At 39.4% G+C, this 14,317-nt stretch overlaps 1 protein-coding gene across 3 annotated transcripts in view; it reads right to left on the reverse strand.

Annotated features, from left to right (window-relative positions):
* Nucleotides 1-202: 202 nt before the first annotated feature.
* CDH5 (cadherin 5) overlaps nt 203-14,317 on the reverse strand; it is a 31,932-nt gene continuing 17,817 nt past the window's right edge. For all 3 annotated transcript variants that reach the window (XM_062618255.1, XM_062618252.1, XM_062618254.1), the window contains 11 exons: nt 14,076-14,277; nt 10,683-10,971; nt 10,477-10,593; nt 9,549-9,713; nt 8,944-9,131; nt 6,978-7,231; nt 6,268-6,410; nt 5,503-5,627; nt 4,133-4,241; nt 3,605-3,850; nt 203-2,785 (listed from right to left, as the gene is read on the reverse strand). In XM_062618255.1, the coding sequence (XP_062474239.1) occupies nt 2,292-2,785; nt 3,605-3,850; nt 4,133-4,241; nt 5,503-5,627; nt 6,268-6,410; nt 6,978-7,231; nt 8,944-9,131; nt 9,549-9,713; nt 10,477-10,593; nt 10,683-10,971; nt 14,076-14,264 (2,319 nt within the window). In that variant the 5' untranslated portion in view covers nt 14,265-14,277 and the 3' untranslated portion in view covers nt 203-2,291. The remainder of the gene's footprint in view (nt 2,786-3,604; nt 3,851-4,132; nt 4,242-5,502; nt 5,628-6,267; nt 6,411-6,977; nt 7,232-8,943; nt 9,132-9,548; nt 9,714-10,476; nt 10,594-10,682; nt 10,972-14,075; nt 14,278-14,317) is intronic.

Here is a 14,317-nt window from a genome sequence, read left to right on the forward strand (position 1 = left end):
TAGAAAACTACTTCTACAGCAAGTCATTTGGTGACTCTATGTCTAGTCTGAGTTCACTTAGAGCATAGATACCAGTGGGTTCACTGGTAAAAAGCCTAGTATAATATGATGTGAAACTCATTAATGCAGACAAAATCCAAACTTGAGACTGACTTTATGTAGTAAAAAAAAAAAAAAATAAAAAAAATACAGTACAGGAGTATAAAAAGAAACTATCCAGTGCAAACATCTTTATACTAAGGAAATTGATACAGTGTTTTAAAATAAGCTTTATAAAACAGGTTTAAAAATAGCAATTACAGGTAATACTATTTGGATGATGCATGCCAAAGTACTTAATGCACTAAATAATTTCATAACTAACTTTACCTTAGTTACTGATGAAAACCTTAATCTGTGTAAGTATTATTAGTGAGCATTCTTTATAATAAACTACCATGTGGAACCTCGGTAGCATACACTGTTGGCTGAATTAAGCAGAACAGAAGAGAATGAGCACATTAAAAATAAAACCAAGGCTGCAACCGCCAAATATACTTCTTTTATAAGTCATTTCCAAAGCTGATATGACTGATGGACAGAATTTTAGTTAGTTTTCCTTTAATTCTTATTTGGAAATATGAGTAATTGCATTATTGATGATAGTAGGCATTAGTGTCCAGTTGAGTACTGTATTGGACAGCTTTTTAGAGTCGTGAGGACTGCTGTGAGGCCATATTATCATGTGCTGTGATTTCCTGCCAAGAAAGCATCTTGGGGAAAGGGAGTGGAAATTAAAGATGACAAGAATAAGTGAAAAGCAAAATCATGAGGTTCCACTATACTGGTTTAGGGAAAAAAAAAAGATTAGTGTTATTTGGTTAGCTACCAGATTTAAATAATCAAATCAACTAAACTAATACATGTAGCTCCAGCACACATTCTTCAAAATTGAGAGTCTGTGTGGTAGGGCTCTGCTGTTGTTGAAGGCAACAGGAATCTGCATTGCTGGAAGCCAGAGACAGGCCATTGTCCTAAGAGACCCGCTTTGTACAAACTGTGTTTGGCTGGGTAACTTCCTGCATGGGAAGTTTCACTCTGTTCATTTGTGGCTCTTCATCAGGCGAGAAGCTAAACACACACTTACCAGGGACATAGTAGCTGCACCTCCAAAACCTTACATGTGTTTGTGGTTCTTTTATGCAGACAAATGTGTGTGTGTGTTTAGCATTCTGATTTGGAAGTCTACAATATATTCCTAGGTGGAAAATCCCCATTTTACAGTACCTGCTTAGAAAAAACCCCAAACAGTTTCACAGTAATGAGGCCCTTCATTTGTTTGTCCCTGAAAAAAATACAATTGCTTTAATAATGTTGAATAAAAGCCTATTCAACCTGTTCAGAGGTCTAGAGAGACCTATGTTTTCATCTAGAGAGATTTACAGTATGGGATTCTGAACATTCCCCTGATCTCCACATTTCCTGCCCTGCAGGATATGTTTCATTGAGTAACACTGAGATCCTATTTACAGAAAGAAAAAACAATTTTGCTGCTAGTTAATGCAAATTCTAGCATGCCAGCAAGGTGCCTGAAATCATCATCAGGCTGTTTAAAAATGACAGATGAAACCAGATTGTGCATCTAAAAACCCTGTCTAATTTAGTAACTCATGTATATAGTAGAAGACTGTAAAACCAAGAATAATTAAAATATTGAAAAGAAGGAAAATCATGCCTCTTTTTGAAAGTGATGGAATAATTTCTAATATTAAGTGATGGGTCCTATGTTCCTCCTCTCCTCTGCTGGGTAAGCATAAACATGGAACATCAAGAAAGATGTTACAGGAGGGACAGGCAAACCAGCCGGCTGGAGGTGTAGGAGGGTATTCAAAACATTCCTTCCCAATGCCAGTGGACCTCTCTGTCACAATGGATGGCAACCTTGAATGCTTGTTGATGAAAACAGTACAGGAGGAGAGGAACGAAGGAGAAACTGGGGATAAAACCACTTTTTAAGGGGTGGTCTACCTGGATAGGGAGAGGAGCTGTGTCCTAGAAGACTCGAGCAGATCCTCAAGCAGCAATTTTTTGGGAAAGAACTACCTGTTAGTAAGGATGGCAGTGCTGGGGGAAGTCAATATACATGATCTGTGTGTTTGTTTTTAACCCTACAGCTGTCAGGTTGTTTTTTTTCATGTCTTTTGAAATTCTAGTACAGCTTGGATGAACAGCTGTGAGTTCTTCTTTGGCCATTGGCAGTCTCTTGATGTCTGTGTATAGTGGGAGGGAGAAAATTCATGGCTAATTTGAACTTAATACACAAAATCTTCATTTGGTTCTGATCCATAGAGCTCAGCTAACATTTTAAACCTGGGTCCCCAGTCATTTAGAAAGTCGTAATCAATATCTGAGTCTGAGGAGCTGGATTCCAAAGAACTGAGAGATTCTGCAATGGACTCAGCTCCTTCGTAGCCATAAATGTGGAGTGTGTCGTATGGCAGCAAATCCCTGTCATTGTCGGCTTCATCCTTCTTAACCTCAATCATCATTTCCATTTCTCCAGCACCAGAAGTTACATTTCCAGGAGGCTTTTGAACTTGTGCGTATGGAGAGGGAACTGCTTCTGCCTTTGCACTGTTCTTGCGGACAGAGTTGAGTACAGACACATCATAGCTGGTGGTATCCATTTCACCACCGCCTTCTTCATCATAAGTGACGAGCTGCTCATGAATCTCTGCCACATTCCTCCCAAGACCACTCAAATCCTTCTTGTGCCTCTTTCTCAGAAGAATTAGCAATGTGATTACTGCAAAGAAAACTTAGATGAGCACATGTAAATAAAGAAGTAAGGAAGTAAACCAAATTGCATTTAAGATATGTAATAAAGTCTGAAGTGTTGTTTGTTTTTTTTCCAGTGTGAATTTTTTAACATAGCTTAAAATACTGTTTAATTGTATTTTAAAATAGCTTAAAATACTGTTTAATTGTTGGCCTTCTATCATCTCAAAGCAATTCAGTCTGTACAGGAATTGTACACGTGACTCGAGCTGGAACCACAAGTACAGATGCATAGTGTCACAAGTTCATTGAATCAGCTACTGCCTCAAATTGGTAATCTTTCAGTGCCAGGTGTCAAATGCTACTTATGTGGTAATTGCAGAGGAGGCCTCTTCTCAAGCAAGAAAAAATGTTGCTCCTTCTCTGACAGGTTCCAAATACAGCAAATAGGTACTGGTCAGCTGTTTTACTACCTGTGCTTACTGCACTGTTTAAAGGGTTTCCACACTAGCTTAGCCTTTGGAAACAGGAATCCTGTTATTGCCCCAGCACAAATTTCCTGGTTTATAGCTGCATGTGAGCCTGGTGACAGTAAGCCAAGCATACTATGCATATGTGCAATAACCTTTACAGTGACTCAATCTTTCCAATAGAATGAGCAGCTTTGGAACTGAAACTGTGCTAACAGTCCAAATAGCAAAAGCAAGTGGGATGAATCAAATAGTTACAGTATTTCTGCCTTCATGACCATTTTATAGCCAGGAAGCTTTTGTAGGTCTCAGTTAAGAAAGAGCAAAACAATCCCCACATTTAAAGTCAGAGAACACTACAAAAGCCAGATACTTACCAATGATTGTGAAGATACAGATAAAAATTGCCACCAGTGCTTGTATACTAACTCCAACTTGTTTAGCTCTTTCCTCACAAAATGTGAAGTTCCCTTTTTCATTACACTTGCAGACACTGATGATGAGTGTATTTGTGCTGCTCATCTCAGGATCACCGTTGTCCGAGATGATGATAGGCAGGTAGTGGATTTTGGCAAGCTCACGATTGAACTGTCCGTATTTGACAGTGATGTTAGCTGTGTTATCTGGAAGAAGTAAGGACATTAATTAAGTAAACTCCACCAGATTTTCCTTATAGATTATAAGTCAGTTGGTATATCTTCCCCTTAGACAGAGACAGCCTTTAGGGAACCCAGTAAAACCTGGGTGACAACAAGCAACAGGATTTTTTTTCCAGTAAATAAAGTCTTTAAAAATAGTTATTTAGCTCAGCTAGACCAGTCATAGGTCATTGCTAGAGCTTTTCTCCCCGTGTCCTAATGTCTCACTTTGACTAGCTGAGAAAAAACTTTGCAGGGATACACTACCGTAGTTCTCAACCAAGGAGAAATTGCTATCTTCTGTGGCCAGGGAGTATTTGAAGAACCCTCTAGGTGGTATTTCATCCTTGTCAGTAGCTGAAATCCTGATGACTACCTACAAAGATGGAAGAGGTAATAATTTTCAGTATACATTGCTTCCAGTGATTTAAGTTAGGGCTGGGCTGTGTATCCTGTATAACCCTTTAGTAAAGGGCGGGACAAAGGTATCTTGTGATGCTTCCCTTCAGATCTTTTCAAGTCAAGTAATTTCCTTGTAGGTCTTCAGAAGGAGCAGTCTCACCCCTTCTTTCACAGGTGGGAAACAAATTAAAGCGTAAAAAAGTCTTATGCTTTAAGACATATGGTGTGTTAGAGGAACCCCAACATGGCTGTCTTCTAGTGTTAAAGTATGACTCCTTCATAGAATGTCATAGAGGCTGTCACTCCTCAATGTCATGTTTGTTTTTTAAAAACTCTGGGGTAGATTAGTTGTATAAAATATAAAAACCATGTATGATTATGTTCCAAAGAGATTTTAAAAAAGAGAAAGGTGAAATAATACCTCATGTGTTCTAACAGACTCCATCAGAAAGTCCAGCCTATGACAGAGTCTGTTAATTAAACAAACCTCACATAGGATAGAATTGTAGAATGGTTAGGGTTGGAAAGGACCCTAAGATCATCTAGTTCCAACCCCCCACCATGGGCAGGGACACCTCACACTAAACCATGTCACCCAAGGCTCTGTCCAACCTGGCCTTGAACACTGCCAGGGATGGAGCATTCACAACTTCCCTGGGCAACCCATTCCAGTGCCTTTCCACCCTCACAGTAAAGAACTTCTTCCTTATATCTAACCTAAACTTCCCCTGTGTAAATTTGAACCCAAAATGTATGAGCTAAATATTTGTGTCTGAGGCCAAACATCTGAACCCACAAATACTAACAGTGTTCCTGCATGTACTAGCACTTTGATGAATACTACAATCTATTCAGCTATATTCCTTTTTGTATTTTGAAATGGTTTCATTCTCTGACTCATGTATGGGCATTTGTGTGATAAAACCGAATTGCTAATTTTTGCTCTGCAAGGCTTGCCTGTGCTTCATGGTTCAGCTGCTGATGTACATACATACTTAAGTGCCTGGAGGGAGCGGAATTGTGCAGCCCATGTGTATAAGCAGATAAAAATCAATATTCCAACAGTGTAAAATCCTGAAGAGAGATTTCTGACCACTGATTTTGGAAATCAGTGAAATGATCAGCTGCTTGGGTATGAAAACTGAGACTAACTTTTATTCATAAAAGACATATTTTGCTTGAGCTTGCAAATAGGTAATTGAGGTTTAAGGGAAAAACTCTCCATCCTCTCTCACCTTTCCTGGTGCAGCATTTTCACACACTCTGGGTTCCTCAGGATAAACAAGTTCTGGAGCATTATCGTTTTCATCAGTAACTATCACATGAACTTGGGCATGTGATTCTCTGTCAGAAAGACGGCCTGAAATGACAACAACAGTAGTACAGGTCTCTGAGATGTCTGGAATCTCAGTGCTGTCTAGGTCTCCGTCCTCCTTTCCACTGTGTCCGCCTCTGTGCCTCATGCATGACAAATATGGATTGTTTCTAGCTCCATCATTCACTTAAACTTTTCGTTTGACAGATTAAGATGTTTTCCTAAAAAATCTCCTGTTAGACTAAGTCATCAAACATTTGTGAGGAAAAAAATCACAATTTCTCATGACTTCCTGTTTCTTCACACTATGTGGCCATGAGATCCAGCATTGTTCTTTGACACTGAGGCAATAGGCACAGAACAGGCTGTGTCTATATTATTAAATACCTTTCACCCTCCAGGAAAGGCTGACCTCCCCTAAGTGCAATGCATTCCTGGCCCAGGCCTGCCCTGCTTCCTGAACCTGAGGAAGCTATACAGGGATGCCTGTGCAGAGATGCTCTTCAGCATTTGTAGGTACTCATCTGATTTGGCAGATTATTGTACAAACCCTGCAAGTATCCCTTTCATTTGTATGTTAGTGGAAACAGGCTGTCAGGTTGTGGCTCTACTTTTTTGATAAGATGCAGTCCTGCTGTAAAGCTGTACACTGACTTCTGTCAATAGGGAAGTGGATAGCACTTACCATCTTCAAGGATTTCTTGAGCTGCAACAGTGATGTTGTATGAGGAACTGAATTCTCTGTCCAGGGGCTTGGGAAGTTGAATAATTCCAGTATCAGATACCCTGATATAGTCTCCATTAGGACTAGCTCTTCGTCGAATAAATCTGTTTTTTTTGTGTAAAAAGAGATAATGTCAATGCAAGAGTGATACTACTGTGTTTCTCGTAAGTTCTTCATCATGGAAGGTCAGAGAGTTCTTGTATGACAAATTATGTTAATATTTTGACCAGGTGGTCTGAGAATATTTCCCTAGAATTACACAAGCTGTGAGAGGAAACATATCTGTTGGAAAAGTTTCCTGATTATTGTCTTTTGCTGTTTCAGAAGTCTATTTTCTTATCAAAGCACGTGCTTGGGAGAGTTACAAGACAAAATGCAACAATAATCTATAACCATGTAAAGATATCCAAGACTATGCATTTTACCTCTTTTTTTTTTTTTTTGTGCAAATGTTTTATCAGTAGGCTTGTGTGATAATTACATAGGCAAATATAATTTATGTTTGTATTTGTTGGTTACCACGTATATCCACGGGTACAGTGCTGGAAAAATCAAATTGGCATGCAGGCTCTGAAAAATAGGTCCAGCATCTCAGTTCTGTGACAAATTCTTGGAATCATTAATTAATCATGAATTAATTCTCCACTTTAGAATCGGTAAAGCCACGTTACCTGATTTTCCGTTTAGCTGCGTCAGGGTCGTGTGCCCACACTGAACCAAGTGTTCTTACTTCTGCGTCATTTTCCCTCACTTTAAATTCGTATGGTAGTTTAGTGAAGACAGGAGGCTCATCAACGTCAGTGACTTCAATGGTGACTGTTGAAATGCTCCTAGAGCCACCAGCTTTAAAATAGCGAAGGTCAACTGTGGGATCAGTTGCTTCAATGTCAAACCTGTATTCTGCTACTTTTTCAAAGTCCAGGGGCTAGAAAAAAAGACCAACACAGATATTTTGCCTTTGGAAATGTCAAAATAAACTTTACATTAGCAAATTCAAGCTGTGTGCCCTAATTTATGTTTAGGAGTATTACCAAGTTGCATCTTAGCTAGTCTCTTGGGAATGCTGAAGCATTCCCAGACTGAACTTCTTTTTCATAGAGCAACTTGAGCAGCTTCTTATTTTGAAGAGATTCATCCAGTATTCTAAGTTCAACAAGTATTTAATGGTTTAAATAATTTTCTTTTTATAATTCTGTAGCTAACAAAACTTTAGCTTCTTTTTCTCAAAGACTGGGGACCAGACTTCTCTTCTTGGCTTCCATTCAAGGCAGAATTCATAGCTGCTGTGACTGATAGCTGGGACATTTAGTGATAAATGACATCCGCTTCCCTGGTTTTCCCGCTGACTAAGATTAGGAAGGGGATTACACAATGGAAGGAAGGCCAGGAGCTAAGGCAGTGAGAAATGCCCAAGCCATCACCCATTTTGACGTTTGGGTCCCTTGCACTATTGCCTGAGATTACAAAAGCATCGTGAAATGCACAGGAATTAATTGTGGTGACTTGTTTTTCTCTTCAAGTAGACGTTGCCAATGGAAGTCTGCTCCAACTGTTTATCTAACAGTTGAAGTCTTATCTCACATGGCTGCATATTTAAAATGTGCATGGCCAAAAGCATGTTACAAAACAGTGGGGTGAACTTTGCTCACTGCATGTTGCAAGATGAGCCAATTCCAAATCACCCAGTGTGTCTATGTGTGGGGTCTCCTATCCCTCCTCTTTTAGGTAGATGTTCCCAGCAATGCATTCCTCAGGCCTTGAGCAGACCAAGAAAAGGGCTTCATTTGGGGAACAAGAGCTGTTTACACCCAGTGTGACCACAGCTGAAGAAATTTCACTGCTGGTCTTGGAATACTTGGTACTTTTCTCCTTAAAGTTTTCTCCTCTTAATGACATTTCTACATTTCTAGTCTTAACAGTCAGGGACATTTGGAAGTGCAAACCACATCTGAGGATTACACCCTCCTCCCCCTCCCCTTTTTTTTTTTTAATGTAAGTCACTGAAAACAATGAACTGTCGCTTGCCAATGCTCTGCATAATGCAGGAATGTCCATCCCTTGGTACAAATCAAGCAGGTCTGAGAACTACAAAACAAAGAACAAACCATAGTAAAGGCTTTGGAGAGTCTGGGCCCTCTTAAAAAGTTATAAGGAATTAGTGGGGAAGCTCTGAAAACACCCTGAGGAAAGTAAGGGACCTGTGGCTCAGGCTGGAGCAAGTGCCAAACTGTGAAGAGCGCATTTAGAAGTGGTCAGGTTGAGTTGTTCACATTTTCTACTTTGGCTTCACTTGGGCTGCAGAAGTGAAAGATTCTTTGACTTGGTCAGTTGGTTCAACTCTTAAAGTCACTGACTTGGATATGAAGAGTCAGTTAGATAGATCAGGATATCTGAAGTTTGGGAGGAGCCTGAAGTGCATAAGCTGAATTTCTGATATAGTCCCCAGTGCGCTCTGCAGTATATCTAGTTTTTCCAGTGACTGTCAGTGGAAACCACCAGGTCTCCTTCTCCACAGAATAAATGTATTTCATGCTGACTTCCACACATTTCCATATTTTCCTGCTAATAGTCCCAAACTGTATCAAATTCTTGTTACATGGAAAACCAAAATAATAATCCTTGTTATAGGAGAAGTACCTTCTTTGGCCTAATGATTCCTTCATTTGTGAATGGATTTGCTACAATTTCAAAGGTGTCCCTATAGTCTCCTCTGACAAAACTGTATTTTGTATTTCTGTGTTGTGGTTCATCAACATCTTCTACTTTGACTCTGCCAACTTCTCCTCCTATTGAAATGTTCTCAGGAACTTTAAAGTGAAATGATGCTGTTAAAAAAAGCACAACAAAAAAGACATAAAGTATGTACACAGAAGTTAGAACTTAGTTAAAAATAGGTCTTAATTTATAAATGTGCATAAAAATGTTTCATTGGAAAATCAGCATTGTGCATCTCTGGAGACAGCACTGATACATTTTTTTTTAGAAAGTATAATTAATTCTCAAAGTTGTCAAAACTGTCACCTTGTACAAGGTGATAAAGTTAATACTCATTTTTATTTCCTCCTCTAGGTGTGCGTCACCCAGGAAATGTATAGCTAGGGCTGAAATACAGACCTTCTGAACATGTAAGATTCTTTTGTCCACTCTTAAGAAAAGTGGAATTGTGATGAATTAAATATAAATTTGTTATAGTTGTGTCAACCCTTGGTTTCCAAGTAGTGCTGCACTTGGGTTATACTTACGGTGTTTGAATACGGGGAAGTTGTCATTAATGTCAGTTAAAGTGATAATGACTGTGGCTGTGCTGGAATCCCCAGAAGACCCTGGACCATCTTTTGCTTTCACAATAATTTCGTATGTTGATTGATTCTCTCTGTCTAAGTCAGCCCTTGTTGTAGAAATAACACCTTTGAAAAAATAACATTGAATACGATTAGATTTTGCAGCATGTCTAACATGTCTTAATGCTGACAGCAAATTTTTGCCTTATGCCACATGTTCAGCTCTAAGTAGCATTTTTACAGCAGTAAATTTCCAAGGCTAGAAATGGTAAAAGTCTTCCCACATGATGGAATATTTGGGGAATTTTGTACAATACCTTCCTTTAAACTGATCTTTGCTGCTTAGAAACAGTCTAACAATGTCTAAACTTGGTCACTACAGCATCTAGAGAGATCATCTGTGCACCACTTTGTCCAAGTTACTTGCTTCACAGGGCTAGTATGGTTACAAGCAATTTTTTTAAAAGTGGATGAAATTTACAAGAAAGTTTAAGAAGACAAAGGACTGAGTCACTAATCACTGAATGCTGTCTCAGAATTTGTGCATTCCTTTTTACTGTTTGGTCAAAAATATGGTATCTATGCTAAACTGTGAAAACAGGAACTTCAATTAGCTCCTACTCAGTCTCTTCATCAGTTAGAAAAAATGACATTGTATCTTCTCATTTAGGCTGAAATAAGCACCTGAAATCCTGACTCTGTTAGTTCATTTCCAGAGGCAGGCAGTGGTACTGTATGAGTGTGAATGAAATTTTTTTCTAAATTATGGTTAAAATTATATGTTTGAGTTATTAACCCCCTTGTCCAGAATGAAAAAGGCTTAAAGCTGCATTTTATTCTAAGTGTAAGGTGAGGACAAAGTGTGAGGACATTTGCATATCTGACCTACCAGAGTCATCAACTGTGAAGTATTCCTCTCCTTTAATGACTTGGTAGGTAACTGTGGCATGACCTGTAACTGTTGGGTCATCGGCATCTACAGCTGTCACTTTAGTGACCGAGGTTCCTAGAAAAGGGTTTTTAAAGAGCATATTTAGTATAAATTCTGCTTTTTAACCAGTGACATGAATGGAAATGAGTGATGGGAGAACATACCTACTGGTGACATTTCTGGGACGGATCCATTGAATACTTTTTGTACAAACACAGGGACGTTGTCATTAATGTCATAAACCTTGATTATGAATTTGGATGGAGTTTCCAGCGACTGGTTGGTTCTTCTGTCAATAATGAGAGCTGTCAGCTCATACTCTGCTTTCTTTTCTCTGTCTAGCCTCTCAAATGCATATACATCACCACTGGTTTCTTCCACTTTAAAAATGGTGTTGGCATATTCACCTTCAATAATATACTTAGCGTTGTTGTGCCTTACACTTGACGTGATCTAGAAGGAAAGCATAATTCAAAGAGGTAGAAGTGGGCTTTGTCATCCAGATGCAATACAGTTTCTACCAGAAGATACACACGATCAGGACTTCTTCAGACTCAATTTGGAAATGGAATAGCCATTGAGGCTGATGTCAGCTGGAGTATTACTAAACAAACAGCACCACGGCAGCTATAGCCATACAATCATAGAATCATAGAATGCTTTAGGTTGGAAAGGACCTTAAGATCATCTGGTTCCAGCCCCCTGCCACTGGCTGGGACACCTCCCTCTAGACCAGGTTGCTCAAGGGCCTGTTCAACCTGGCCTGGAACACTGCCAGGGATGGGGCAGCCACAACTTCCTCAGGCAGCCTATAGGATTGTAAGATGAAGCTTGCATCCAGACTGAAACTTTCTTGCTTATATATCAGGAAGCATTTATTTTTTCAGATCGTACTGCATATTTCCTAAAGATACAAATTGTTCATGCAGTTAACACATAGAAGTCATTAATCTCATTGTGTCTGAAATAATGTATGCCACCACATTCAATTTGAGCTACACTTTTTTGCAAGTAACCTTCTGAATTTAAAAGAGATTTTTCTTAGATTTCGCAGAATTACAGAATCTAATCTATATTCAGAGGTATTGATACTATTCAGCATTATCTCTGTCACTTAGCGTTTAGCTGAGCTCCTGCCATAGCTGACAGCTTTCTTGTGTTTAGTCACATGCAATTTTTTTCTAGTCAGTCTTTTAGGCTCATGCTGTGGCAGTAGGATTAAACTTCCACCTGAAGGATTTTAAAATTTAAGAATATATGTAATGAAAAAGGGATGGGGTAAAAGGAACAAACATTAATCAATTTAAAAATGTAATTTAATCCAATGGTTTTGCATATTTTTTAATCTACAGGTTATCCAATGATTCTTGCTTTTCTATGTACTTTCACCCAGCTAAGGACACTGATGGAAGGTTTAAACCACAATTTTCTATGCAGTACATTAACATTCTTATTTTAGCAAGCTATTCATCAATAATTGCTGGGTTTGACCAAGAATTTCTAGTCTTTTGTTACTGATGTTCTCATCATTTGCAGCTGCTTCGTATTCAGGATTTCATTTATCCTGCAGTTGTCATTTACTCTTGAACATTCTTTCATTTCTGTTTTCTATTTTGAAGTGTGTCATTAAAATTTTCTTCCCTTGTTTCACATACTTACTCATGTTTGTGGCTGCTGGGGCTGCTGAAGAACAATTTAAGCTCAAGAAGAAAACCTCGCCGTTGTCTCAAAGATGGTGTAGAATCATAGAATAGTTAGGGTTGGAAAGGACCTTAAGATCATGAAGTTCCATCCCCCCCTGCCATGGGCAAGGACACCTCACACTAAGACCATGTCTCCCAAGGCTCTGTCCAACCTGGCCTTGAACTCTGCCAGGGATGGAGCATTCACAACTTCCCTGGGCAACCCATTCCAGTGCCTCACCACCCTCACAGGAAAGAACTTCTTCCTTATGCCCAATCTAAACTTCCCCTCTTTAAGTTTTAACCCGTTACCCCTTGTCCTGTCGCTGCAGTCCCTGATGAAGAGTCCCTCTCCAGCATCCCTATAGGCCCCCTTCAGACACTGGAAGGTTGCTATGAGGTCTCCAAGCAGCCTTCTCTTCTCCAGGCTGAACAGCCCCAAATTTCTCAGCCTATCTTCATCCAGTCCCCTGATCATCCTCGTGGCCTCCTCTGGACTTGTTCCAACAGTTCCATGTCCTTTTTATGTTGAGGACACCAGAACTGCACACAATGCTCCAAGTGAGGTCTCACGAGAGCAGAGTAGAGGGGCAGGATCCCCTCCTTTGACCTGCTGGTCACGCTCCTTTTGATGCAGCTCAGGATATGGTTGGTTTCCAGGCTGTGAGCGCACACTGCCTGCTTTGTCAATTTTTATTTATTTATTCAGTGTAACATGTTTAGACTTCCAAGGCTGCCTTTTCTAAAGCTAAGGATGAACATACAAAAGAAAGCATCTAACGTCGTAAAAGACAGAATCAAAATTTATCAGCATATTTCTGCTGCTGTCACTCAGTTCTGCCATGCTGCTGCTGTGGACTTTTTTAAAGGATTTATCAAGCATTCAATCCTGCAAGTGCAATGCTCTGAACACAGCCATTGCAGAAGTAATCAGAAGCATTTCACTGTTGAAAGACCACACAGCACAGTAAAAAATAAATTACTCTTATTTAGGACAGCTCCAGGAATAGAAGTGTTCTCAATCTGCTACTGAATTGGTCTGACATGAAACAGAGATACCCTGTGTTAGCTCAGAGTACCCTATGGCCTCTCTCCTCTCTCTGTCGTACTGTCTGCCAGTGAGCAGGGCTGATCCAGAAAGGTCTGTTTCGTTTTGCTGAGACAGCCTTGACAGATGCTGATTGTTGTACATGGGAGGAAAACCTACAACTGCATTTATCTGAAAAGTGTCAAAGTAGTTCCCAGTTTGAAAGAGTAAATTTGAGGAACTTTATCTGGGCGATATGCTGTTAAACATAGGATTTTATGAGTGCTTCCCTGAAGGAAATGTGTTTGCAGGCAGTGCTTGTTATTATTCTTAAAAATTACTTTATTTCACTTTGTGCAACAAAGTTTTTGATTGTGCAGCAGCAATCTCAAACATGACACTATTGTTTTGTGTCTAAGCTGGGAGACATAAACTGTATGGGTTTCAATATGTATGATTTTATTAGCTGATCTCCTGGGTTTTTGAAAGAATCTTGAGCTGCCAGAAAAATGCTGACATACATCAGCTGCCAGACTTCCTTCCTAAGGGTGCACGGGTGTGCAGTGCAGTTGTTTCTGCAGTGTGGATGCTCCATACTTCCCACTCTCCAAAATTTATTTGTTTTCTTCAAAAGAATTAGATTGCCTTTGCCATTATTCTTGATTTACTCTGTATCCACATTCTTAAGATCAACATGTGAATATGTTGCTATTAAGTCCCATTTTTATTTCCTTTTTGTGTTTTTCCCCTCTTCTATTCCGCCTAGACTGCAAACAGGTAATGCTTTTCTGGATATTCATTTGCTGTCTGCATTTCTAATTCTTCATTACTGGCAGACTGCTATTTACCTTGCCAACATGGTGTGGTAGTGGTGTATCAATCTCTTCTTTGATATGCATTTGGTTCCATATCCAGTCTCTCTTCAGTCGTTTATGACTGGCGCTGTTTGAAGAAAAGTTTTGGGTTGTTTTCTGACTTTCTTCATCAGCAAATGCTGGAACAACGAACAATGAGAAAAGTAGAATAATGTGGTTCATCTTCTTCTGTAGCCTAGAAAGATATATAAAATAAGAAAACTATATAAGTAACA

The sequence above is a fragment of the Pezoporus occidentalis genome, unplaced genomic scaffold (genome assembly GCF_034315485.1).
Source record: "Pezoporus occidentalis ecotype Australia unplaced genomic scaffold, CSIRO_AGI_Poc_V1 ctg20, whole genome shotgun sequence".
In the NCBI taxonomy this organism is placed as follows: domain Eukaryota; kingdom Metazoa; phylum Chordata; class Aves; order Psittaciformes; family Psittacidae; genus Pezoporus; species Pezoporus occidentalis.